Source organism: Tenebrio molitor, chromosome 6 (genome assembly GCF_963966145.1).
Source record: "Tenebrio molitor chromosome 6, icTenMoli1.1, whole genome shotgun sequence".
Lineage (NCBI taxonomy): Eukaryota > Metazoa > Arthropoda > Insecta > Coleoptera > Tenebrionidae > Tenebrio > Tenebrio molitor.
In genome coordinates, this window is record NC_091051.1 from 8,599,873 (window position 1) to 8,621,685 (window position 21,813).

The window sequence follows — 21,813 nt, forward strand, 5'->3', positions numbered from 1 at the left end:
GCCGTGCTTAAATGAAAAGTAAGAATTTTAAAATTTTGGGGAATTTTATGATGGCTGGCAAAAATTAATTGAAACTTGGGATATTCGCGCGTATTGGCTGACGCTGCCAGAATCCTCTAGACTTTAGAAGATCCTGGCAGAGGAGTCTGGCAGTACCAACAGGATAACCGTAAATTGGACTATCGGTATTATAGAACCGCTTACAGCTGTTACGATACTGATTTTGGTATCGTAACAGCTGTTTCGAACGTAAAATAGACTATCGCTATTACAGAACCGCTTTCAGCTATTACGATACTGTTTTTGGTATCGTACGATCTCTGTTTCGAACGTAAAATAGACGACAAACCATGTTTTTAAACTCAGATTCATGTTGTGTTTTCCAAATCTGTCATAATTTCTTTAATTAGATGTAAATTTCTACAGGTGCTATAATAACTGATCTGGCAGTACCTGACCGTACCTACAAGAAAATCAGTAAAGAGCAAATTGTACTGCAAATGGCTTTGATGACATATTTCAAAATTTATGAGAAAATTTTTTTTTTTTTTGATTAGGTATTGATTTTATTGTTTTCTTTTCCATAAATTTCTTTTGACGTTATTATCTCTTTACCTATTTTAATATATACAGGATGTTTCTGAAATACGTGTGTTAATTTTAACCAGTGAAAGAACTCGCCAATTTATGAAACTTGTCTCTATAACATTTTGTAAAATTCGTAAAAGTATTCCAAGATTTTTTGCCCCACAATTTTTACCAAACGAGTCGTTTTGTGTGATTAACTAGTTTCTATTTTTTGTAACCATGAGAATCTAAATTTTGATTATTTATTTTTTTCTATAGCAATGGAACTTTTTAACAAAGCTCTGTTTCTATCACAACAGAAAATTTTCGCCCTTACCCATAGGCGGGTATACACTTTGATGGTTAATTTATTCCAAATTTTAAATCAATTTGTATTGCTTTTTCGTAAAAATGTTATAGAGAAAAGTTCCATGATTTGGCGCATTCTTCCACTGGTTAAAATTAACACACGTATTTCAGAAACACCCTGTATATTTATAAAATGTCTTAATAACAAAATTAAATCAAAATAACAATTTTTCGTCCAATTCTTGAAATAATTAAGGATTCTGTAAAAGTCTCAGATTAAACTATTAAAGAATGATTGTATTTTTCTTGGATATTCAACGAAAGAATGATATCAATTCCACACCCAGTGATAGAAAATACTAAAACCGTCGTGGAGAAAGTATAGCTTCAACTCGCGTATAATGGCTATTATTCAATCGGACGATTCCACCACTCGCCCACGGCTCGTGTTGAAATTTTCGTTTTCTTGAATAGTAGCAATCATTATACGCTCATTGAAGAATGTACTATTCCTAAATACATGCCTGTTGGTAGTTTTATGATAGAAATGAAAGTCGAGTGGAAATATTTTTGATTTTGTCCTGTAATGAATGATATTTATCATATCCGGGCTCTAAAATATTGCACCATTGTTAAAACAACCAGGACGTAATGTAAGTATATAAAGCTATAAATTATTATTATTAAGTATTTATACAAAGTCATTTGTTTGACAATGTTATTACGTTCGTGGTTTGCAGGTTATGTGGGTCTTATTTTAGTACTAGCGGTGAGTTATCATAGTATATCGGGTGATTATAATATCATCTAAATTTTTATTTCTTCCCTTACCTAACCTTAACTTTTATTACTTTCATATAAAATGTTCTTGTTAACTTTTCGACATTTCTCTGTCGTTTTGAAGATTTACAAAATGTTCAAATTATTTCTAAACAATTAACATATTTCTATTTAGGTTTCATACAATATTTTATTTAACTATGTATTATATTTTGAAATACAATAAATTCTTGAGATCATTGACGTATGCTAGTTTTTGACCATATTCACAGTAAACAAATTTCTCATATAAGCGACATATTACAAATAAATATTTTTGTTTGAAAAATGTATAATGTAAATACGTAAACCTTTTGTCCATTTAGCTTTTGTGTTTTAGTTTGAATATAGCGTTAATTACGAGAGAGCAGAATTATCTTACGTTGATAACACACTTTTTAAAGATGTAAATTTATTATTCAGAAAATATAACAGAACAAATTTTTGCCTTAATATGTCCTTCACTTTATTAAAGGATTTAGATGGAAACAAGATGAAGGTAAGAAAACATTCATTTTCCATATTCCGTTTATTCATTCCGAAGACATATCCAATATTTTTAGTTTACCGCTAGAGGTTATCAGTTGTTAAGTGGTCAATACAAACCGATTGCTCTAGAAGTAAAATTTAATGTTTGCGAGTACTGGAAAAAAGATATGTACGGAACCATCACACATATCAAGAAATTTGGAAGGATGTGACACAAAGAAGGTATTTATAGTTATTAATAAGCAAATCATATTATTGTAGGTTTGTCTTGTTTGAAGGGTCATTATCATCGGTACAATTACATGCCCAATGAGTCACAATTTCCTAAATTTGCACCTCTTGGTAGTTACATGGCTGAAATTAACGTCTAGAGGATTTCGGGTGTTCCAATTTGCAAGCTGCAGTGCTGCACTGGTATATAACATACAAATTTAAACTTTCTGGTAAAAAGAACCTTGAATGAAATTTCTACTTATTTTCAGTATTTCATTTAATACACCATACAATGTTTTACCAGGTTGTAAGACAACTTATATAAACTTAAAAAATCCATTTATGCACGTTAATTTTAATTTTTAAGCAGGTTGACGAACTGAAGAAGTGTTAAATTAAAATAAATAAATTAATAAAATAAACACCGCATTTTATTCTAAGTTTAACTAAAACTTCGTGTAAAGTTAATAATGAGGCAATTATGAAATTGATGTGTCTAAAATAATGTAAGTGCATTCATCGTGAGAGTATTTATAATATGTATTTTAAGATAGACAATAAATTAAAAAAAAATGTTTGGTGTCTTTGTCATAATAAATTTAAATTTTGTGAGTGATTGCTACATTGTAAAAATTATAACATTTTGGATTTTATCATTTAACGAGTGATATTTATCATATCCGGACTGTAAAATATTGCACCATTGTTATAATATCATATAAAGCTACAAGTTATTATTAAGTATTTACAGAAGTTCATTTGTTGGACAATGTTATTACGTTCATGGTTTACAGGTTCTGTGGGCCTGATTCTAGCACTAGCGGTGAGTTATCGTATTATACCGATCTAGATTTTTATTTCTTCCCTTACATTACTCTTATACTACTTGGAAATTTTTTGGCATTTTTCTATCGTTTTTGAAGATTTACAAAATTTTCAGATTATTTCTACACAGTTAGCTTATTTAGGTTTCATGCAATATTTTATTCAAATATATATGTATTTTTATAAATTTAAAGTTATCTAACCTGTTTTAAAATATTGAAATGCAATAAATTCATGAGATTGTTGATGTAGGTATGCTAGTTTTTGACCATAATTGTATTCACAGTAAAGAAAATTGTCATTTGTTGTGTAAGCAATACAGGGTGTCTCTGAAATACGTGTGGTAATTTTAACCAGTGAAAGAAGTCGCCAATTTAAGAAACTTTTCTCTATAACATTTTGCAAAATTCCCAAAAGTTTTCCAAGATTTTTTTCCTCTGAATTTTTACTAAACGAATCGTTTTGCGTGATTAACTGGCTCAATTTTCATTGCTAATTTGTTGCAAATTTTAAATCAATTTGTAATGCTTTTTCGTAAAAATGTTATAGAGAAAAATTTCATAAATTGGCGAGTTCCTCCACTGGTTTTTAACACACGTATTTCAGGTACACCCTGTATATGTATTGATAAGAATTTTTTTTTGAAAAATGTATGAAAAAAATTCGTAAACATTTTGTCCATTAAACCTTTTGTGTTTTAGTTAGAATACAACGTTAATTACGAGAGAGTAGAAATATCTTATGTTGATAACACACTATTTAACGATGGAAAGTTCTTATTCAGAAAATATAACAGAACGAATTTTTGCCTTAACGTGTCCTTCAATTTATTAAAAGATTTAGATGGAAACAACATGAAGGTGAGAAACGATTTGTTTTTCATGAATTCGTTATAAAATAATATTTATAGTTTACCACTAGTGGTTATCAGTTGTTAAGTAATCAGTATAAACCAACAGGTCTTAAAGTACATTTTAATGTTTGCGAGTACTGGAAAAAAGATATCTATGGATCCACTACACATCTGAAACAATTTGGAAATCTGGAAGGATGTGACATAAAAAAGGTATTTACAATTATTATTAATAACTAAGTTATATTATCGTGGGTTTTTCTTGTTTGAAGGGTCACTATCATCTGTACAATTACATGCCTGATGAGTCACAATTTCCTAAGTATGTACCTCTTGGTAGTTACATGGCTGAAATTAAAGTCGAGTGGAATTCAGGTGTGCCAATAGGCACGGTGCACTGGTATATAACATCCAAATTTAAATTATCTCGCAAAAACAATCGAAGATCAAACCAAAAACACATTTTTAATTTTAATAATGTTAGTACATTGTAACATGATTCACCAGGTTGGAAAGCAACTTATGTAGTTACTCGCTGAATAATAGAAAATTTACATAATCTGTTTGCATGCTTTTATTCTAATTTTTATACAGGTCGACTAACAGAGGTGTTATAGTGTTAATTTTGAAAAATTTTATATCAAAAAATGTATACAAATATAAACCACAATTTAATTCGTGAAGAATTAGTTAATGAGGCAATCACACAAAATTACCAAGTATTTAAAATAATTAAGCCAAATAAGCACTTTACTACGTAGCCCAATAAAAAATTGAAAATTAACTGAAATTTTGTGATTTATTAATTTTTATTTCAGTTCTGTAGTTTTATATTTTTCTAATTAATTTTTTTAACTTAGGGCAGTCAATTTTTTTTTTAATCAAACAATGTTATAAACAAAGCAAAAACTGGTCTAGAACGATTAAAAAATGCTTGAATTTAGTCAACAATTTTTTGAACCTGTTACTTCTTAATTAGAACTTTAGTATAATTACCTAATTCGCTTTTACAACAAAATTATTTTGCGTGGAAGATTTACGTTGTTCTTTGCTGTGTTAAAAAACCTTGGTATTTGGACCGCTTCATGCCTGACGAGACGAGAGTTTTTCCGAAACATTTACCACTTGACAGCTTCATGATCTAGATAGATGTAGTATGAAAACCCGGAAACGTCGTTTCTACAATTTCACTACCCCTTATTGCTCTATCTCAAATATTGCACTTGAGAAGCATCTCTTCAAAGGTTTCTCGTGTTGCGTCCTAATCAGTTATTTTTTCCGAATTGGCTCCGCGTCTTCTTTGTTCTTTTACTGTTAAGTTATGAGGGTGGAACTCCCCTTAATAGATTTTCTTTCAGAAGTGGTGTTGAAATCCCCATAAAAGATAAGACAAAACACATTCAAAGTTAGTTAATTTTGGGTGTTTGTTTGTTCTCAAAGCGATACTTCCCGGCGGCTCCTTTGATCATTCCGAAAACTTTACCAACAATTACCCAACAAATTAATAAAAAATCGATGGATCGGAGTAATATCGCGTGCAAAGTGGGAATTTATTAACTTAAAAGTGTGATTTGTGGCAGGCAATCTCCAGAGGAGCGGCCCAGACACCACGTAGATGATTCCCATGTGATTTATTTCTCGGTTTAGATTCGAAAGCTAATTTACCTTCCATTTTCGTTTGACGTGTCGCTTTTCCTTGATATGACCAAATTTTGGGGGCGCCGAATTGTCTTCAACTGGAATCCATCGAGACCAGATTAGAATATCTCGCTTTCTGTTTGAAGTACTTTCCATTATCATTCATTCGCGAATAAGAAAAGGATTTATCATGCTGCGAGGAATATTAACATCGTCAGACGAAAATGTCCAAGCATTAACGTAATTTATTGCGTATTGAAACGATGAGGAAAATTTCCCATAAATAATTTAAACAAAATTAAATTCCGGCTGCGTCCGCCCACACACTCCCTCACAATTTAGTTATCCTTGCTGCAGCGAAAAAACTTCACGGACCGATGCCTTGCAAATGCAAGTTTTCACCGTCTTCCCAGCCTCTGGACTGTATAATCAAATTGCATTATACCACAACAGGCTCCGGCACAAAAATTTAATTACCGTCCTCATTAATTTTTAATTAGGTTATGTTGAGCTTTAAGCTCCACACTCTTTTCAAAACCAACCAGGAAATCGCGCACACCTCATGAAACTCATCTCAACGAATCGGATCATCTATAGATTGGAGTTACATATAGGTCACACCATTCTTACAAATATTCGCATTTGCATAATGTGTTTCAGAATATATACGCGCACATGTTGCTGTGGTCCCATTTGACTTGCAAAATGTATTCGACATTGCTCCACATTGTAGTCTAATGAAGTACACATGCATTTCAAACAGCCACGGAAAGAAAAATCAATGATGTATGGAGTCGTTAACGCTTTACTTCGCCCACAGCAAAGGGAATTTCCTTGATCCTTAATCAACAGAAATTAAATTTTCACCGACCAGCTCGCCAAGAAAAACTAGGACGTTTCAATAATGCAAAGATGGGCTTCTAATTGTTTATTTGAACAATTATCTAAAAGTGCATCGATCGATTGTTAATTGTTTTTCTACGACTTGTCCCGCACTCTAGACCCTGGAAAAATAATTAACAGACTCATGTCAAATCAGATTGTAAACTATAACAACTATCTACACGCTAAAATTTCGTGAGCTGTCCTAATTTTTATAAAAACCTTCACCTGTCGATCTTTATCAGGGTTTTTATTTTTATTTTGCATGCTCGACTTGTCTGAGCTAACACTTGTTTGATATTTTTTTAAATAAGTGAATTTTTTCCGTGCAGTTTTGGGTGTCTGTAAGATTTGCAAAAACGGGGTTGTTAATTCGCGATTAGCGGCGAAACGTAATGTGAGTTGAAAGGAACAAAAAGAAATTCCCGGAGAAGAATTTTAAACAAACTTAATCAGAAGGATCCGAATCTACGAAAAGAAATAAAACGTTAGTGTGAATTCTAGTGGAAAAGCGTGTATTGTAAAAATGACAAAAGCCACCCCGTTTTATTGTACATTACAGACATTTCTGCATAAAATCGGCTTTTATGGAAGATTGGAGCTAGTCTGTTTGAATAAAATTTCTTACGATTTTTTTTCAGGAGTGTCGCTTCGATTGTCAAACAAGGGTATTCAAAGCAGAGGGTGAAAAGTGCTCCTGTGACTATCATTATCACTAAATCTGCGAAGCAGTCGTACAGCTTAAACGTAAAATGTTAATAAAGTGGAAATTATTTCCGTTTGGGATTCACCATGTGGAAATTTGAAAAATAGGCAGGCATTTTAGCTGATCCGTCCTTTAAAAACTGAAAGCACATATGAAAAAGGAAAATGCCGTAACCACATCTACCCAGTACCCGGAATACGTGCAGGGATAAAACGTCGTTTACAAAGCCTTAAAAAAGGTGGTATTAAACAAGTTGATAAAATTTTTTCGGCATTGTTGGGAGCTTTGCATGAGCTTTGGCGGGACATGATTAAACTCGGGCCGAAGATACGGCGTAAAAAATGATTTCTATTACCCCCGTGTCCGTGAACACAGGCCCAGACGATCCAGGCGATCCCTAAAACCCACCCCGATCGGGAACAGGAAAGGTACATCGACGATTCTAAACGGTCGTAGTCGTGATTTTCCTCTTGAAACACGTGCGAACCCACAACAACCGAAAACATAAAAATTATTGTTATTATCCAGGCGGCAAACTTCATTCCAAAACCCATCTCGATTTTTTTCCCTTTTGTTTTGAATATGGCGTATCCGAAACCTAATCCTATTACGTAGGGCGAGGCTCTTACATGCGGCGCTATATAATGCTTCTGAAAATATCTTGTTTCAAAAAGTTGATTCCTGGAAAAAATCCCAATTTTAATCGGGTTTCCTGTGATTACGCGGGCCGGAAGTGGCTTTTGAAGTATGCAAAACCGAGTTTTACCAATGTGAAATCAAATCTGATGCGAGGCAAATTGACCGCAGATAAACAGAAAGGAAACAGAACGCCGAGACTGTATGACGAAAGGATTACGTGCCCTGAATTCTCCAAGTGGATCTCACTAAAACTTTGCCGCGAACTTTTCTCACATAAATTATGAATTGCCAAATTTATTTCACAATTTCCGACAGTCAAATACCAAGTGCTCATTATGTTTAAAAACTTTAGCGGCCGGTCCAATTTAAATTTCAGGCATTAATTAAAATAACTTACGTTAGAGGCATTCCTCCTAGATACTCGTTTTCCCAGGCGAGATAAAAATTAATTCCGACAGATAGAAGGTACAAAAAGACCAAATTCACGCTGCCGTAAACTGGCCATCTCCATAAAGGGTAGAGAACGAGGGGCGAGAAGAAGTAGTAGAGCATCTCACATGTTAAATACCACGTCTGAGGTATACACTGGAAGGTAATTAATTATTTTTATGGATAAGTGGTGGTGGGAACTGACCAAAAAACTGGGATTGATGTAGTTCTGGATGTGGAGGAGCGTGCTCCACCAGAAGTGTTGACATGGTAACTGCATAGCTAGGTAGGTCTCGCGCCATAAAGGCCCAGATCCAAAATGTTGGATGAAAGAGGAATAAACGATGACCGCTACGGAAAGCGGAAGAGTGATCCTTATATAGCGGTGAACGTAAAAAAGGACCACATTAAAGCTCTTATTTTTAGTAACGGTTTCAAAGAAACCGTAACTGACAAGCATCCCGCTAACAAAAAGAAAGGAATCCACACAAATTGTCCCCCCAATTATGACAGTGCTTGTGTAGTTGAGTATCCACTAAAAATAAAAATTATATAACCGAGCGAGTAAACGTGGCCGTCGTCTTCGAAATAACAGTAAAATAATTTCGTTTATTTTGCACAATCGAGTTATCTCGGCTGTCGTCTCCCGAAAAAATATATCAACAAAATTTAATTAAATTCCCTCCGAGTATCGAACAAGTTTTTTCGCGATAAGTACATAAACTCCACACACAATAACTTTTAACCGTGGAAGTTTTTATCGAAGACGTAGCAACAAAAAGCGAGTTTCACTCACGTCGATCAAATCCAAAGAATTAATTGATGGAAAGAGCATCCCTGTCATGAACCTATGGCCGAACATGACATAACACACGCTGATAAACCTGATTCCGTGCAAGCATTTCAGTTCCGATTGATTGCTTCCTCTGGACAACAAGGTCCTCCCGTTCGAAACCACCGAGAATATTTTAACAAGTTGGTGCGGTCGTCCTGCAAACACAATTGTTACTTGGCCGCGACCAATCGGAAACATACCAGGATCTTGGTTGGCTAAATCGATAACGGTGCAAGTTAGCACAGCAAAAATTATAGCACCGGCTAAAATCCTGAAAAGTTTAATTGGATTAAACGCCACCGCAACTGCTACACAATCCTCACAAAAACGAGTACTCTTTTGAACTCCACCGAGGGTGAGTCAATACGGTCATGCAGTTTTCTTCAGTTAGGGTTACTGTTATTTCTAATCCGTGAGCCAGGTCCATTATTGTTTTGTTGAAGTGATCGAGGATGTCGGCAGCTGGACACGTTGCAGGAACGCACACGGACCAAATTAGTCGAACGCCCTCGATTACGGTCCTCCTTATTTTGTCAAAGCGCTAATAAAATTTATACTACCGGTAAATTATCTTCTCAGTACTATTTGCGTGCTGGAATTTAAGGATATGTGGACCTTGATGAGTCGAGAGTGTGCAAATATTGCTTATGTGAACAAGTTAATTCGGCGATTTGGTGGGGTTACAGCCCTTGTGGTTTTGGAGTAATAGGCTGTTTCACTGGACTTTTATGTGGGACTGTAATTGAGGCACGTGCCGCAAATAGGAATCTTAAAACTTTGCTTAATGTGAAATCATGCTTAGGTATAGTAAACAGAAACTTTGTTGTGCTGTGCAATTACCATTCACGATAAAGCGGATTAGATATGAAGTGGAGATTCAGACAAAATTTTAACACCTAATAACGTGGAAATTCTATTTATATTCCATTTCTCTATTTCCACGCGTCTACCCCACATTCTAGTATTTGAAATTCGTTACGTTTTCTCTCGAAAATATATTCTATCACGTTGATATTTTATCCTCACTAAAATTGAAAAAATACTTAAAAACTACTAAGCGTTATCTTCCGTCTCTGAAGACAGTTTAACAAAATTTCACAAAAATACAATGCGCTGTTACATTTTCGCATTATAATGGTCAAATCTTAAAAGCATTTTCAATCTATAAAAATTATTTCAAGTTACAGTATATTACTCAACGAGCGTGTAATGGTGGTAATTATCCACGAGGCTGATGTGATGTATGTGGAGTGAACCGTAAGCATAGACTGTAACCGTCCGAGTGTATAACATTCATTACACGCGAGTAAAATACGATACTTTTGTAGGCGTACGAATTTCATCAATTTCGCTTTGATAATTCTTTTATTACTCTCTTTTAATAAAAAAAAAATCTCTATATATTACATTAGATTACAGAAACAACCCACAGCGTACATATTAAAAATTAATTTAAAAAAATCATAACAAAACTTTTTTGTAGCTTTTAAGCTTTATCAAATATATATTTTTATTTTAGGGAATAAAACCGAATTGATAATAGAACAACAATTCCAATGTACATATTTAGAAAACATTTGAATTAAATCAGTTGGAAGGGATCTAACTTCAAATGACGTGAACGTTGTATCTAAAAAATATTGGTTAAAATAAATAATTGCATTTGTTTCAAAAAACATGCGAACAAAAACTGAACACAATTCAGTGAGTTATTAATTTCGTTTAAAATACATATTCGATGTTTACTTTATTAAAAACCAATTTTATTAGACCAACAGCATGGATTGATTTTATTTAAAACAAATGTTGCTGCCATCAGCGGTAAACATTTTTTATTTGGTATACCGAAGAATTTGTCCGGTTAAATTGGGTTGAAATTAGTACCTTATGGGAAACGTTCCGGAATCCCATTACAGTCCTGAGTATTTTCTCTCCGGGAATTATCCGAAAACTGCAGTGTTTTCCACGTATAGGTCCATTTTTCGTTTCCTTGTAAATCTTTAAGCACTGCCTGAAAGCTCCGTATTCTACTAGGTTTCCCATTAAGATCCCAGATTGCAATTTAGAAGATGAATCAAACACTGAAATGCATAAAGCTGCTCTTTTATCCTAAAACACGTCTGCGATGCTACATTTAGAATTTAATTTTTCACAAAACATGTAGGTTTGTTTGCGTACATCATGTTATGATTCAACTAAAAGGAAACCATTAAATTAATATAAATATACAAGATCCTAGAAAACGTATTTATTTAATAAACAAAGAACGACGTAGGTAGTGCTCTTCGTTCGAGAGCTCTATTAGCCAGGCTGAGGGGAAATATCCATTAAAAACAAACATTGTTTTGTTTTAAAATTGAAACAAAATAAAACAATTTTCTCATCGATCTAATAACGTATTTCGAAAATATTTTCATTATATTGGAGAGTCTCGTTCACTTAATTATTATTATTGGTATACTCACTCTGGAGGGCCCAACTTTCGAGAGACCTGAGTCCTTTCTTAAACTCTTCGCTCTGGTTCCTGCAGAGGGAGTCACGAGCGGTATCAAGAGCGTAAGTGGCAATAACTTGATTCATTATTAGACCTTGTCTCATTGTTAATTTCACCGGTCCTCTCTTATCCATCGATCTGTTGTTTTTCAGTTGAGTTGCGTTGTTTTGGGGAGATAGAATAACATGATTAGGAGTCGGTTTCGTCGTGACGGCGCTTTGTGAGGCTGCTATTGAAATGTTTAATACGTAACAAGTCAGAACACATGATGTTAGTAACGTTGCGGCTCTTTTCGCTAAATTCATGGTAATAATGTTAAAGTTTCTCTCGTACGCTTATATAGAGCACAGAGTGGCGTTATAATAAGTACCCGTCAAAACTTTGATATTTCTATTATGGAGTGGTGCACAAAACTTTACATGTGTGTGACAATTTAACTACGTTAAACAGACCAAGTTTCTTACTTAGTAGGGCCAGGCTTACCGACAGTTACTTATATTAAAAGACAGGACTTATAGACTTTAGGCAGGATAATATATACCTAGTTATTCCTTGTAACGGGTAAGCATCATAACACGAAGCGTTCTAGTGGAAATTTTATACGAAATTATTGTTTTAATAACAATTTTAATGTCCCTTATAAAATTCAAAAATTAGGTAGGCAACCAAACATACAATGACTTGGAAAATGCCTTCGTGAAATTTTAGGTTAGAATCTCAATATCATACCTAGTCACTGTGATGAAATAAAATTTATAATTAGGGTTCAAATGGCTTTATTAGAGCAATATGTACTGTAATGCCTTTGGGAAGAAAGTTAAATAGAAAAAAATATTTTGGAGAAGGATTCGGAATTGAAAACATTTCACTACAATCACATTTACTTGAATTTACTGTAGATTTACAATAAATTAAACCTAAATCATAAATTTCTTTCTGCCTGTTATGTCAAGAACAGAGCGTGAAAATAAAGATGTAAGTATTTAGATAGTAGCAAACTGTGTAATTTTGTTTTGTGAAGTTATAATCTTTTTAACAAGGAAACAAGTTTTCTGAAATTGTTTCAAAAGAAAAAAATCTGAAAGAGGAAACGTTGAAGCTCGGTGTATAAATGAAAATAAAATGTCTGGAGCTGCTAAAATTCCTGATAATATTTTAAGTTGTTGAGTAATCTTTGCATCAAAAAAAGCTTCCGATAATTTAACCGGTGCGCTGGGAAATCAGATGACTTACATTAATAAAGTGTAAAAAACGTTGTTGATTCTGGAGGAGTAAACGACGTAAAGCAAATCAGCGTAACTTCGTTAAGTTATGCAAATACATGATGGATGTACGCAAATTAATTTTGGGTAGACTCGCTTCAAACATACATGAATTTGGAGCCAATGAACTTGTTAAGGAAGTCTCATTAAAGATGTGAAGATTTGAGGCTGGTTTTTTCGAATGGAAGTAGTTCAGCTCCGGGAAGTGCTTGACGAGTTTGTGTTGAGCTTTCCGCACTTCCACATTCCTCTTAATAGGAACTAGTTTTAATTGAATGACAGTCTAAGTTTTATGTACTTATACCGAGCAATTCTCTGGCTGGTGCCTATGAAAGAAGGAAACAAGATTAGTTGGGGAGAGCACCATTTCGTTTTTCACATGTGGTCTTCATCCGTCTAATTGACGAAATTAACAAGCTTTTACCGTAAAGTAGATTTATGTGGGGCGGAAGCGCGATAATTATTAAAAATTGCGAAAAAACTCTTGATGAAAAGGAGTGAATTTATGGGAGGGTCGTAAAGAGCCGGCGGAAACATAATGAAAATATCACCCGGTCAAGAAGAAAATTTAAATAAGTAACCACTTTAATAAATTCAATGGGAATTATTAAATTTGCATCTGCTACATATCATTTCTGCGTCTGACAGGTCGGGCTTAAAATATTAAAATTCAAGTGGAGGAGTCGACGTCCCCTTAAAAAAATTCTCATCAGCATTCTTAGTGTGTGGATATTATCGCCGCTCACGAGAGATCCTTAAGTGTCGGTGTCGATGGAGATTGGCGAGCTTTTAGTGCTTTATAATTATGAGTCGAGTGCTGACTTGCGCTATTGACTCGGCTTAAACCTCATCTCATCAGCATTGCTATTCACGGAAAATACATTAATGAATCCCATTGTAGAAGTCGAAATTATCAAGGCGCAATAATTTCGCGAAATAAAATTGTTCCGAATCTTCTCGTAATTAGGGAATTGTTTTTCGCCGACGATTCTTCTCAAGTAGGTATCCATCCAGTCACTTAATTCTGGTTCGCTGAGCCGACGTTAACCAAGAGAAAAACAGGTCCATTTATTCTCAGGTTACTTATTACCGAGAACATTACATTGGGCTCTAATAACAAGCAGGTGTCGTTTTTCAGGATGAAATTGCATAACCCCCAGGGTTAGCTAAGGATATGAGCCATCCCGAAACATATTCCATTATCTTGTTCTTTTAAAACCAACTAGAAATCATTCTTTCCCCGCAACTAATTTTCACACTGACGTGATGTGTTTAACTGACATTTTCGTTGTCCTCCACATTAATCTCCGTATCATCGCCAACAATGACATTACCATCCGGAATTAACCCAACTCGACCCAACATTAACCTTGGTAATCTATGAAACAGAAAGTAAAGTTTATGTTTCTGAGGTTACACGGAATTGTAACTCACGATTACTGAAAACTGGTTGGGTGTGGGCTCAGATAACTGAATTAATTAATTTACTGTTATCTTTCGTTTTGTATTAAGTTACACACTCAGCTTGCTTCATATTGATACATATTTTACCTTACTCTTTACTACAATAATTATTCCGGAACGGGAAAATAAACTTCTCCTGTTTATTATTTCGTAGTAGACAATTAAAGCGCCGCTTGTGAACGTTTCGAGTTTTTAAATGAGTAAATGGATTCAGAAAACGCACATCTGCGCACTTGTTCGTAAAAAACTGGAAAAGGATTAGATTTCGGACAGAACAGGAGTACGTGGAAAGAAAATAAAGAACGTAACGATTTAAAGGAATGGCTTGGATGATCTGAAACCTTTATTTTTATTTATTAAAGAATCCGGAATCAGAACCGATGTAGCGGAGACGTTTCGTCGAAGCTTTGCAGTTTGTGTGACCCAATATCGAATGCACTTTGCGTCTCTGATCTGTTATTTACGAAAAATATTTCTAACTATTCACCAAACGTTAAATATGACGCGCTGCTAAACAAAATCGTCTTCGGTGAAACGGTGAAAGCTCCATACACGTATAAGAGCTTCCCGAGGATGCTGTATTATTACATGTTTCGGGCCACATAGCGAAAATAGCGAAATTTTCCACTTCTTTCTGCATTATTTAACTTTTATCGATTTCCCGAAGATATATCCATATCCAAGATAAATAGTTCGGAAAGTTCAAGCTTTTTACAAAGCGCCATATTCTGGCTAGGTTACAGATCGCATCTTATACAGAAGCATCGTCGATTTCTTCCACGCCATTGAATATGCAACTGCTGTGGAAGAGAAAGAGTTGGGAATTTTTAAGGGCTGTTAATATTTCATTGTCTTAATCTTGTTTATAGTAAATTATTCAGCGGAACTTCCAAGCTTATACTCGTCTAACGACACAGTGCAAAAATTATGAACGTATCAAGTGAGTTTTTGCTGAATCGGCGGCTTTTTGAGCCCCGAAGTGCGCGATTCAATTTATTACAGGAAACTCACTTTGCTGAACACACACTTAACCAGGTTCCACATAAATTAAAGCAAAAAAGATGAAATTTGGGAACATAATGCACGAATTAATCAATCACTTGGAACGGCTTTCCTGCTTGTTAGGTACGTTCAAAATGTATATATTCGCTGCACATATGTATTGTATAACGCAATAGCAATACACAGACGTCAGTATGTGGCTTGGTATGTTCGATGGAACTAAGAAAATAGTGTAATAAATCCGGCCTCGATGCCGTGCCGCCTTTATACTAATAACACATATCATTAAAAAAATGTGGTTTCAATTTTCAATTCAATATTTATCATTACTTGATAGAAATACCCGTACTAAAAACTAAATCTTGCCTGGATGCCGTGTTCTCTTTTTCATGTTTTATTTATACGGGGTATCTATAAATGATTGTCGGGTCACGCCAGCTTTGAAAAAAAAAATTATTGTGGCGCCTTTTTCAAACAGATACCCAATTTTAATTTATTATTAACTTGTCACTTCTGACATTAGTGGCGTTTTATTCGCGCTTTTCAATCCAGTTTTCCTTCCTATTCGTGTTATCACAGTTAATAAACATCAAAAATCTGTATTTTTATTTATTTGTGGGGGTAGAATTTAGCCAACAACCTAACCTGAAAATGTGACATTCAAAATTTGACAAGTTTTCATAGCAAGCTAGACCAGACCGTCGCCTGCGTTGATTATAAAAGCCTGCCAAGTAGAGAATTAGACCATTATGCTATTTTCTGCCGCTTTATGCTCGTGGCGCTAGTTATCCTCTGGTGACAAGTTGAATTTGACAATTGCAAATTAGATTAATATTTCATTTTGTGCACAATATCTCCAATTCAGAAATCCTCAGTTTATTTACAGGACATTGGTCTGGTATTTTATGATGTTATAAAAAAATTAAAGGAAATTAGGGAAAAGGTATACCGCAACTTACTACTTTTTCTTCGTGTGGGACGGGAATAGGACTTGGAAGGATTTGATCATTTATTGGATGGAGTATTTGATCGGAACCCAAAGTAACATGTTTCCTAATTTTGGGAACTGCGTTTTTTTTAATCTGCACCGCCCCATTGAATAAAAAAAAAATATTTTCGATCAAAATGCAAAATACATACCTACCTTTGACCTTTCCGATGCAGGTTTAAAATCTTAGGTACATAAAATGGGTATAAATATATTTAATACAATATTAAATTAATTAAATCACAATTTATAGTAGATAAATATAAAAACCTTTCAAATTTTCGCCTGTAGTAATGCTAACTATCCACAAAAAACGCTTATGTTTGTCGCCTGGAAATTCGTGAAATGCGACTTTTGGATTGGAATTTAAACACGAGGGGATGCAACAAAAAATCTTTCAAATTATTACAACAACTCTATTGCTATCAAAAAACAAGAATAAACAACGCATTTCAATTTAAACTACACGCTATTTAGCTGTCAGTGAAGTGATAACTAGCGCCACGGCAAAAATTGGAATTACTCGATATTTTGAAAACTTGCTTACTTGGCAGGCTTTTATAATCAACGCAGGCGACGGACCAGACAATCATTTATAGATACTCTGTACAATGAAAGTGTGAAGCAAGGTTGGTAGAACTGAGATGCATTTAGGAGGTTGCCTCGTTCTCATTTAAAACAATAGTTTGAATTTGTTCCCCCCGCAAAAGTAACTCGTGACGTCATAATGCACTAAACGTTTACAACACTGTTGATCACGCTTTAGGTGTTCCGCCACTAGAATAAAACCCAAAAAACCACCCAATAAACTCTATGGAGCTTATAAACCTTGGTTTCTATTCGAACACTCAAAATTTCTGGGTTGGTTTTACGTCACGCGTTACTTTTTCCCCACGCCCCTCAATTTTCAACGAGGCAACCTATTTACTATACGCATTCCAGTTCTACCAACCTTGGTGTGAAATGTGTGAACAGTCATCTTTTGACATAAATTACACTTTTCTATTCTATCGAGTGGGATCCCAGCCAGGGGAGTAATTGAAATTTTAAATGACAATAATGGTCAGTTATACCGGGTGGGGCATCGTATACGCGCACGCGAGAAATCGCGACTTCTAATTAAATAAAATTGTCGAAATTTTTCAGACTTACCTGGCTAATGGTAAGGTACATTTCATAATTTTTTGATAATTTTTCACTTACAAACAAAGCCAAAAAAAAATTAAAATGTAAATTTCAACCAAAAAGTCAAATTCTGATTTTTATACTAACCTACCCAGATTCACTTCCTATAATTATTTACGAAATCTACGGAAAAAAATACAAATTAGATTTTGAATTAAAGGCAGTTTTACATTTCAACTTTTAAAATCATTTTTATTTATGACCTGCTACTTGTGCTGTCGTAAATTTAGGTGACAATGGAAACTGTCAATTTTATGGCAAAAAGGTTTAAAACGGTCGGCTATACCTTTGTTGGGAAATTATACCATTGTGCCGTAAATCACCCGTCTGGTTTACGTTTAAATAAAAAAGCGAATTATTTAGCTAACCAAGTCAAAATTTGTAATTGTGCCACCAGGGTTTGATGGGCTAGCAGATACAGATTCATTTAGTGTAAAAACTTTATAGGTAAATTAACAGTTAATTTCAGAAAACTAATAAAACTGTTACGGCCGTATTTATTAACAAAAAAAAATTAAAAAAATCTCAAATATACCTTATCAATAATTAGTCACGTATATAAAATTTCGCCAATTTTATTTAATTAGAAGTCGGGATTTCTCGCGTGCGCGTATACGATGCCCCACCCGGTATTTTTTGAAAGCTCTTTTTATCTTCTATCCAATATTGAAAAGACAAAGGTATAGAACCTATAGTTCAGAAAACCTAAATTTGGTTCCTTACATCGATATGTCGATGTTGAGATCCATTTTTGTTATTCGACTTTACGTGAAAGTCGATAATGCAGAAAACCTTCATTGTGGTATAATTGTGGTCTAAAGCATCTAAATCCCATTGTGGCATAGCTGGAGTTAAGGACTCCTTTAATTAACTTTTGTTCTGTTATACAGCATTTTCCGAATGTCTTGATAAACAACAGTGAATCCGACTTTGTGAGTTATTCAATCTGTTTAGTATGTTTAATTATCAATTACTTTTGATTTTAATTACCCTTTAATAGCTTCATTAAAGCTTATTTAACAAGATACATAACTTTCTCTTATTCATCAATTATTAAAAGTGGAATATTTTTGCACACTGATGAAGTTTGGCATCCAGTTCTTATTTTAAGAAACCACTCTAATAAAATCTTATGCAGTGCGATTCCTGCTGGAATTTTTACCACAAGCGGAAGCTTCGGTTTCCTAAAATTGTTATCCTAATAAACAATGCAAAAATATATTTTTTAGTTTGTATTGAGTGATTCAAAATGATTGTGGATAAGTATGGAAACTATGTACGAAAATGTATGTGGCAACTGTGTGGGTAGGATAGAATTGACATTTCATTGACAGTTCATAGTCGCGCAATTTGGAAATTGTCAAATCAATGTGCAATGGTATAAAAAAATCAAATGCACGGTTATGAAATGTCATACAAATGTCAACTCTACCCCACCCACACAGTTGCCACATTAATTTTCGTACATAGTTGCCATACTTATCACCCAATATTTATTTGCAGCTATTCTGAACAACTTTGTATTTGCTTTCTACTTCTCTTAATCTTGTTTCTGCGGAAATAACTTTAAAAGAGTTGGTTGCAGTTTTGTGTTTTCATTTTTTACTGAATTTGTTATGTTGTCATTGATTCTCTGTGACGGTAATATTAGATAAAAAAATATTTGTTCCATATTATTCTCACAGAAATGAAAGAAGGGTATAAATATAAGTATGTATATCAATAAAACAAGTTTATTATTGCTCATTTATTGTTTTTAAATGGGTAATTGCCATGGATGTTCGTTCATTACTTTAGCTTCATAATGGCAACAAGTACTGTATGTAGCTAGCAAGTTTTGTATTTATTTGTAACTGGAGTACAATCAGAGTTATATCGAATTACGTCGCAAAAGGATATTGACTATTACATTTCGCCTGCATTGCCCAGAGAGTACGTGAGATAAAAATCTATGGCAAGGTAACAAGTTTTACGATTCACTTATTCGAGATTGTATCGCACAATCAGATAAACCGTTGTAATGTACATTTAAAAATTGACTTATTTCAAATATTTTTCGCTTAATTTATTTAAGCTCGATTTCTACACTTATTGGATTTTTCAATTTTAATTGTATGTTTGTACATGCGTACAAAAAGAAATCATTGTTCTGGTAGTTGATTCGTTGAAAAATTCTCCACTGACTAGGCTAATAAAATTTGTGTTGAACTTTGTAAAATATGTTTCTACACAATCGTTTTTTTTTTAATTTTTATGTTGCATGTTCTTCCACTGGTCGTCCAATTAGGCAGAAACTCATTTACAAAGTTAAATTAAATAAAGCAACCCTCTGACATTTCTTTGAATGATTCCGGATGTATTTTTCCTGCGTGATTACAGATTACAGTACATAAATTCTCTCCAAATAATCAATTTCTCAATGAGAACAGATTGAATTCTGTGCTTATTGTTAGCAGAATAAAACGAACCAACTCAAAGATTCAGATAATAAAATTTATACAGCGCTTATTGTTAAGAGTAAAATTCCATCGGTTTTGATGAAAAGCGCTCGTAAAAGTGGAATATCTCTAATTTTGGCGGTGTTAAATAGGCTGCGAAAAACCCAAATCACGCTTTTTTAATTAATGAATTTATTTATAGAGTGCGGTAACAGCCGGTTTGGTACGATGCACATCCAAATAAATAAATCTTGCTTTGAGTTTGCGCCAGTTCGTTTTATTTATTCGTTTGCAAATTAAACAAATACGACGGGATTTGTGGGCGAGTGGTAATTTGAAAATTGGATAACAGTAAAATGATTTAGTTTGAATTTTTGTAGTTTTTGCAGGTGGAAAATGAATTCCTGCCGGAATCCAATCGAACAGCGCGATGTGTTGTCTGCATCGTAAATTGGTTATTGGCGAGAATGCAAAAGTGCCGATGAATCCAGCGGATATTGCGAGGAACCGCACAATTTGAATGTAAGCTTCATTAAGGTCGTGTATCGAACTGCCGCCTCTTTGCTAATTACGGAGGAAACGAACGCCGCCGCCAACGGTGGCTTCCAGATTACTGGAGGTTGTTGATTCGTATGAAAAAACGCCAAACCAGCTATTCAGGCCGAGGCGAAACCTTGGCACGTGCAAAATAAACTACAACTTTTGGGTGAGCTTTCGGTTCACGATTTGCGCGCTTTGCATTATTTATCATAGCGCTTAATCTTCATTATGCAATGAAAATACTTGCTTTGTGACACTTTAGGGGCATCCGGTAGCAAACTTTTTATGATGGGGAAAATTTGATATATTGTCCTTGTAGTTTTCAGCACTGAATTAAAACGACAACTGTATCGCAAGTCGTATATTTTTTCTCCAAAAAGAGCTTACATTTCGCGCATACCCAAAGTGCTTGCACTCGTTGTTTTTCATACAATTTCGTACAGAAATTAATGAAATTACTGCCGAGACAGCTACAACGATCCGAGTTTTTTTTCTTAATTTTCCCAAATTAAAGCTGCATTCTTGGAGCTACTTTCATTCAAATTAACGTTGAAGTAATTGCATCATGTTATCTAAATGTCTGCTCAAAAAATAACATTAAACGTTTTATACCGTCGAAAGGAAATCTCCTGGAATGTCGTAATAAGAAATAAATTAAAACAGACATTGAACTTCCTTTGTGCTGTATGGTAATAAAACTTAATGGTGCTATGTAGAGTTTTAATTTTATTCAAAATCGTTTCAAGTTGGCGTAAATTACACAACTACTCTGCTTTTAGAGCGGCGATATTAAGAAACACGATCCAAACTGGATGACTGCGAGTCAAAAGCACTGTCGTCACAAATTCCTAAAAAAAAATTGCCCGACGTAAAGAAAGAATTATTTTATTCCTCAGTCTAAACTCTTGAATAAATGATAATTTGCTTTCGGGAACATTATTTTGTCGAGATACCTGTCTAATTATGCGCCTTTTTCCCTGTTACTACTATTAATAAAAGAACCATGAGCTTAAGCCATTATTAATTTCACACGGCTAAAGTTTGAATAAATGAATTTATTTATAATGCAAATAGAGAAGACAAATAAACTTTCTAAGTTCAATCCTCGGTTTTGATCCTTAGCACAGAGAGGTGCGTCCTTTCTCCTCGAAAGCTTCGCAATTGTTATTCCGAAATTATACTTTAACTTGGATCAACTTAGCTTAGTAAGCCTTTGCGCGATATCTACATATTAAA

The 21,813-nt window shown here is 34.2% G+C and overlaps 2 protein-coding genes and 1 long non-coding RNA gene across 3 annotated transcripts; 2 read left to right on the forward strand and 1 right to left on the reverse strand.

Moving 5' to 3' along the window:
- Positions 1 to 1,969: 1,969 nt before the first annotated feature.
- Positions 1,970 to 2,590, forward strand: LOC138132425 (uncharacterized). The gene is made up of 3 exons (XR_011160079.1): positions 1,970 to 2,194; positions 2,259 to 2,406; positions 2,463 to 2,590. It is a non-coding gene; the product is annotated as an uncharacterized lncRNA (long non-coding RNA).
- A 380-nt stretch (positions 2,591 to 2,970) lies between these two features.
- CheA86a (Chemosensory protein A 86a) lies at positions 2,971 to 4,638 on the forward strand. Its single transcript, XM_069051724.1, has 4 exons — positions 2,971 to 3,220; positions 3,924 to 4,082; positions 4,133 to 4,288; positions 4,348 to 4,638. The coding sequence occupies exons 1-4, from the start codon at positions 3,167 to 3,169 to the stop codon at positions 4,567 to 4,569; spliced, it is 591 nt and encodes a 196-aa protein (XP_068907825.1). The 5' UTR covers positions 2,971 to 3,166; the 3' UTR covers positions 4,570 to 4,638.
- A 1,982-nt stretch (positions 4,639 to 6,620) lies between these two features.
- LOC138133133 (nose resistant to fluoxetine protein 6-like) lies at positions 6,621 to 12,003 on the reverse strand. The gene is made up of 12 exons (XM_069050938.1): positions 11,670 to 12,003; positions 11,089 to 11,285; positions 9,528 to 9,745; positions 9,405 to 9,475; positions 9,166 to 9,359; positions 8,575 to 8,904; positions 8,338 to 8,525; positions 7,657 to 7,982; positions 7,492 to 7,529; positions 7,387 to 7,440; positions 7,224 to 7,335; positions 6,621 to 6,717 (listed from the first exon to the last, which is right to left on the reverse strand). The coding sequence occupies exons 1-12, from the start codon at positions 12,001 to 12,003 to the stop codon at positions 6,692 to 6,694; spliced, it is 2,088 nt and encodes a 695-aa protein (XP_068907039.1). The 3' UTR covers positions 6,621 to 6,691.
- Between the last annotated feature and the right edge of the window lie 9,810 nt (positions 12,004 to 21,813).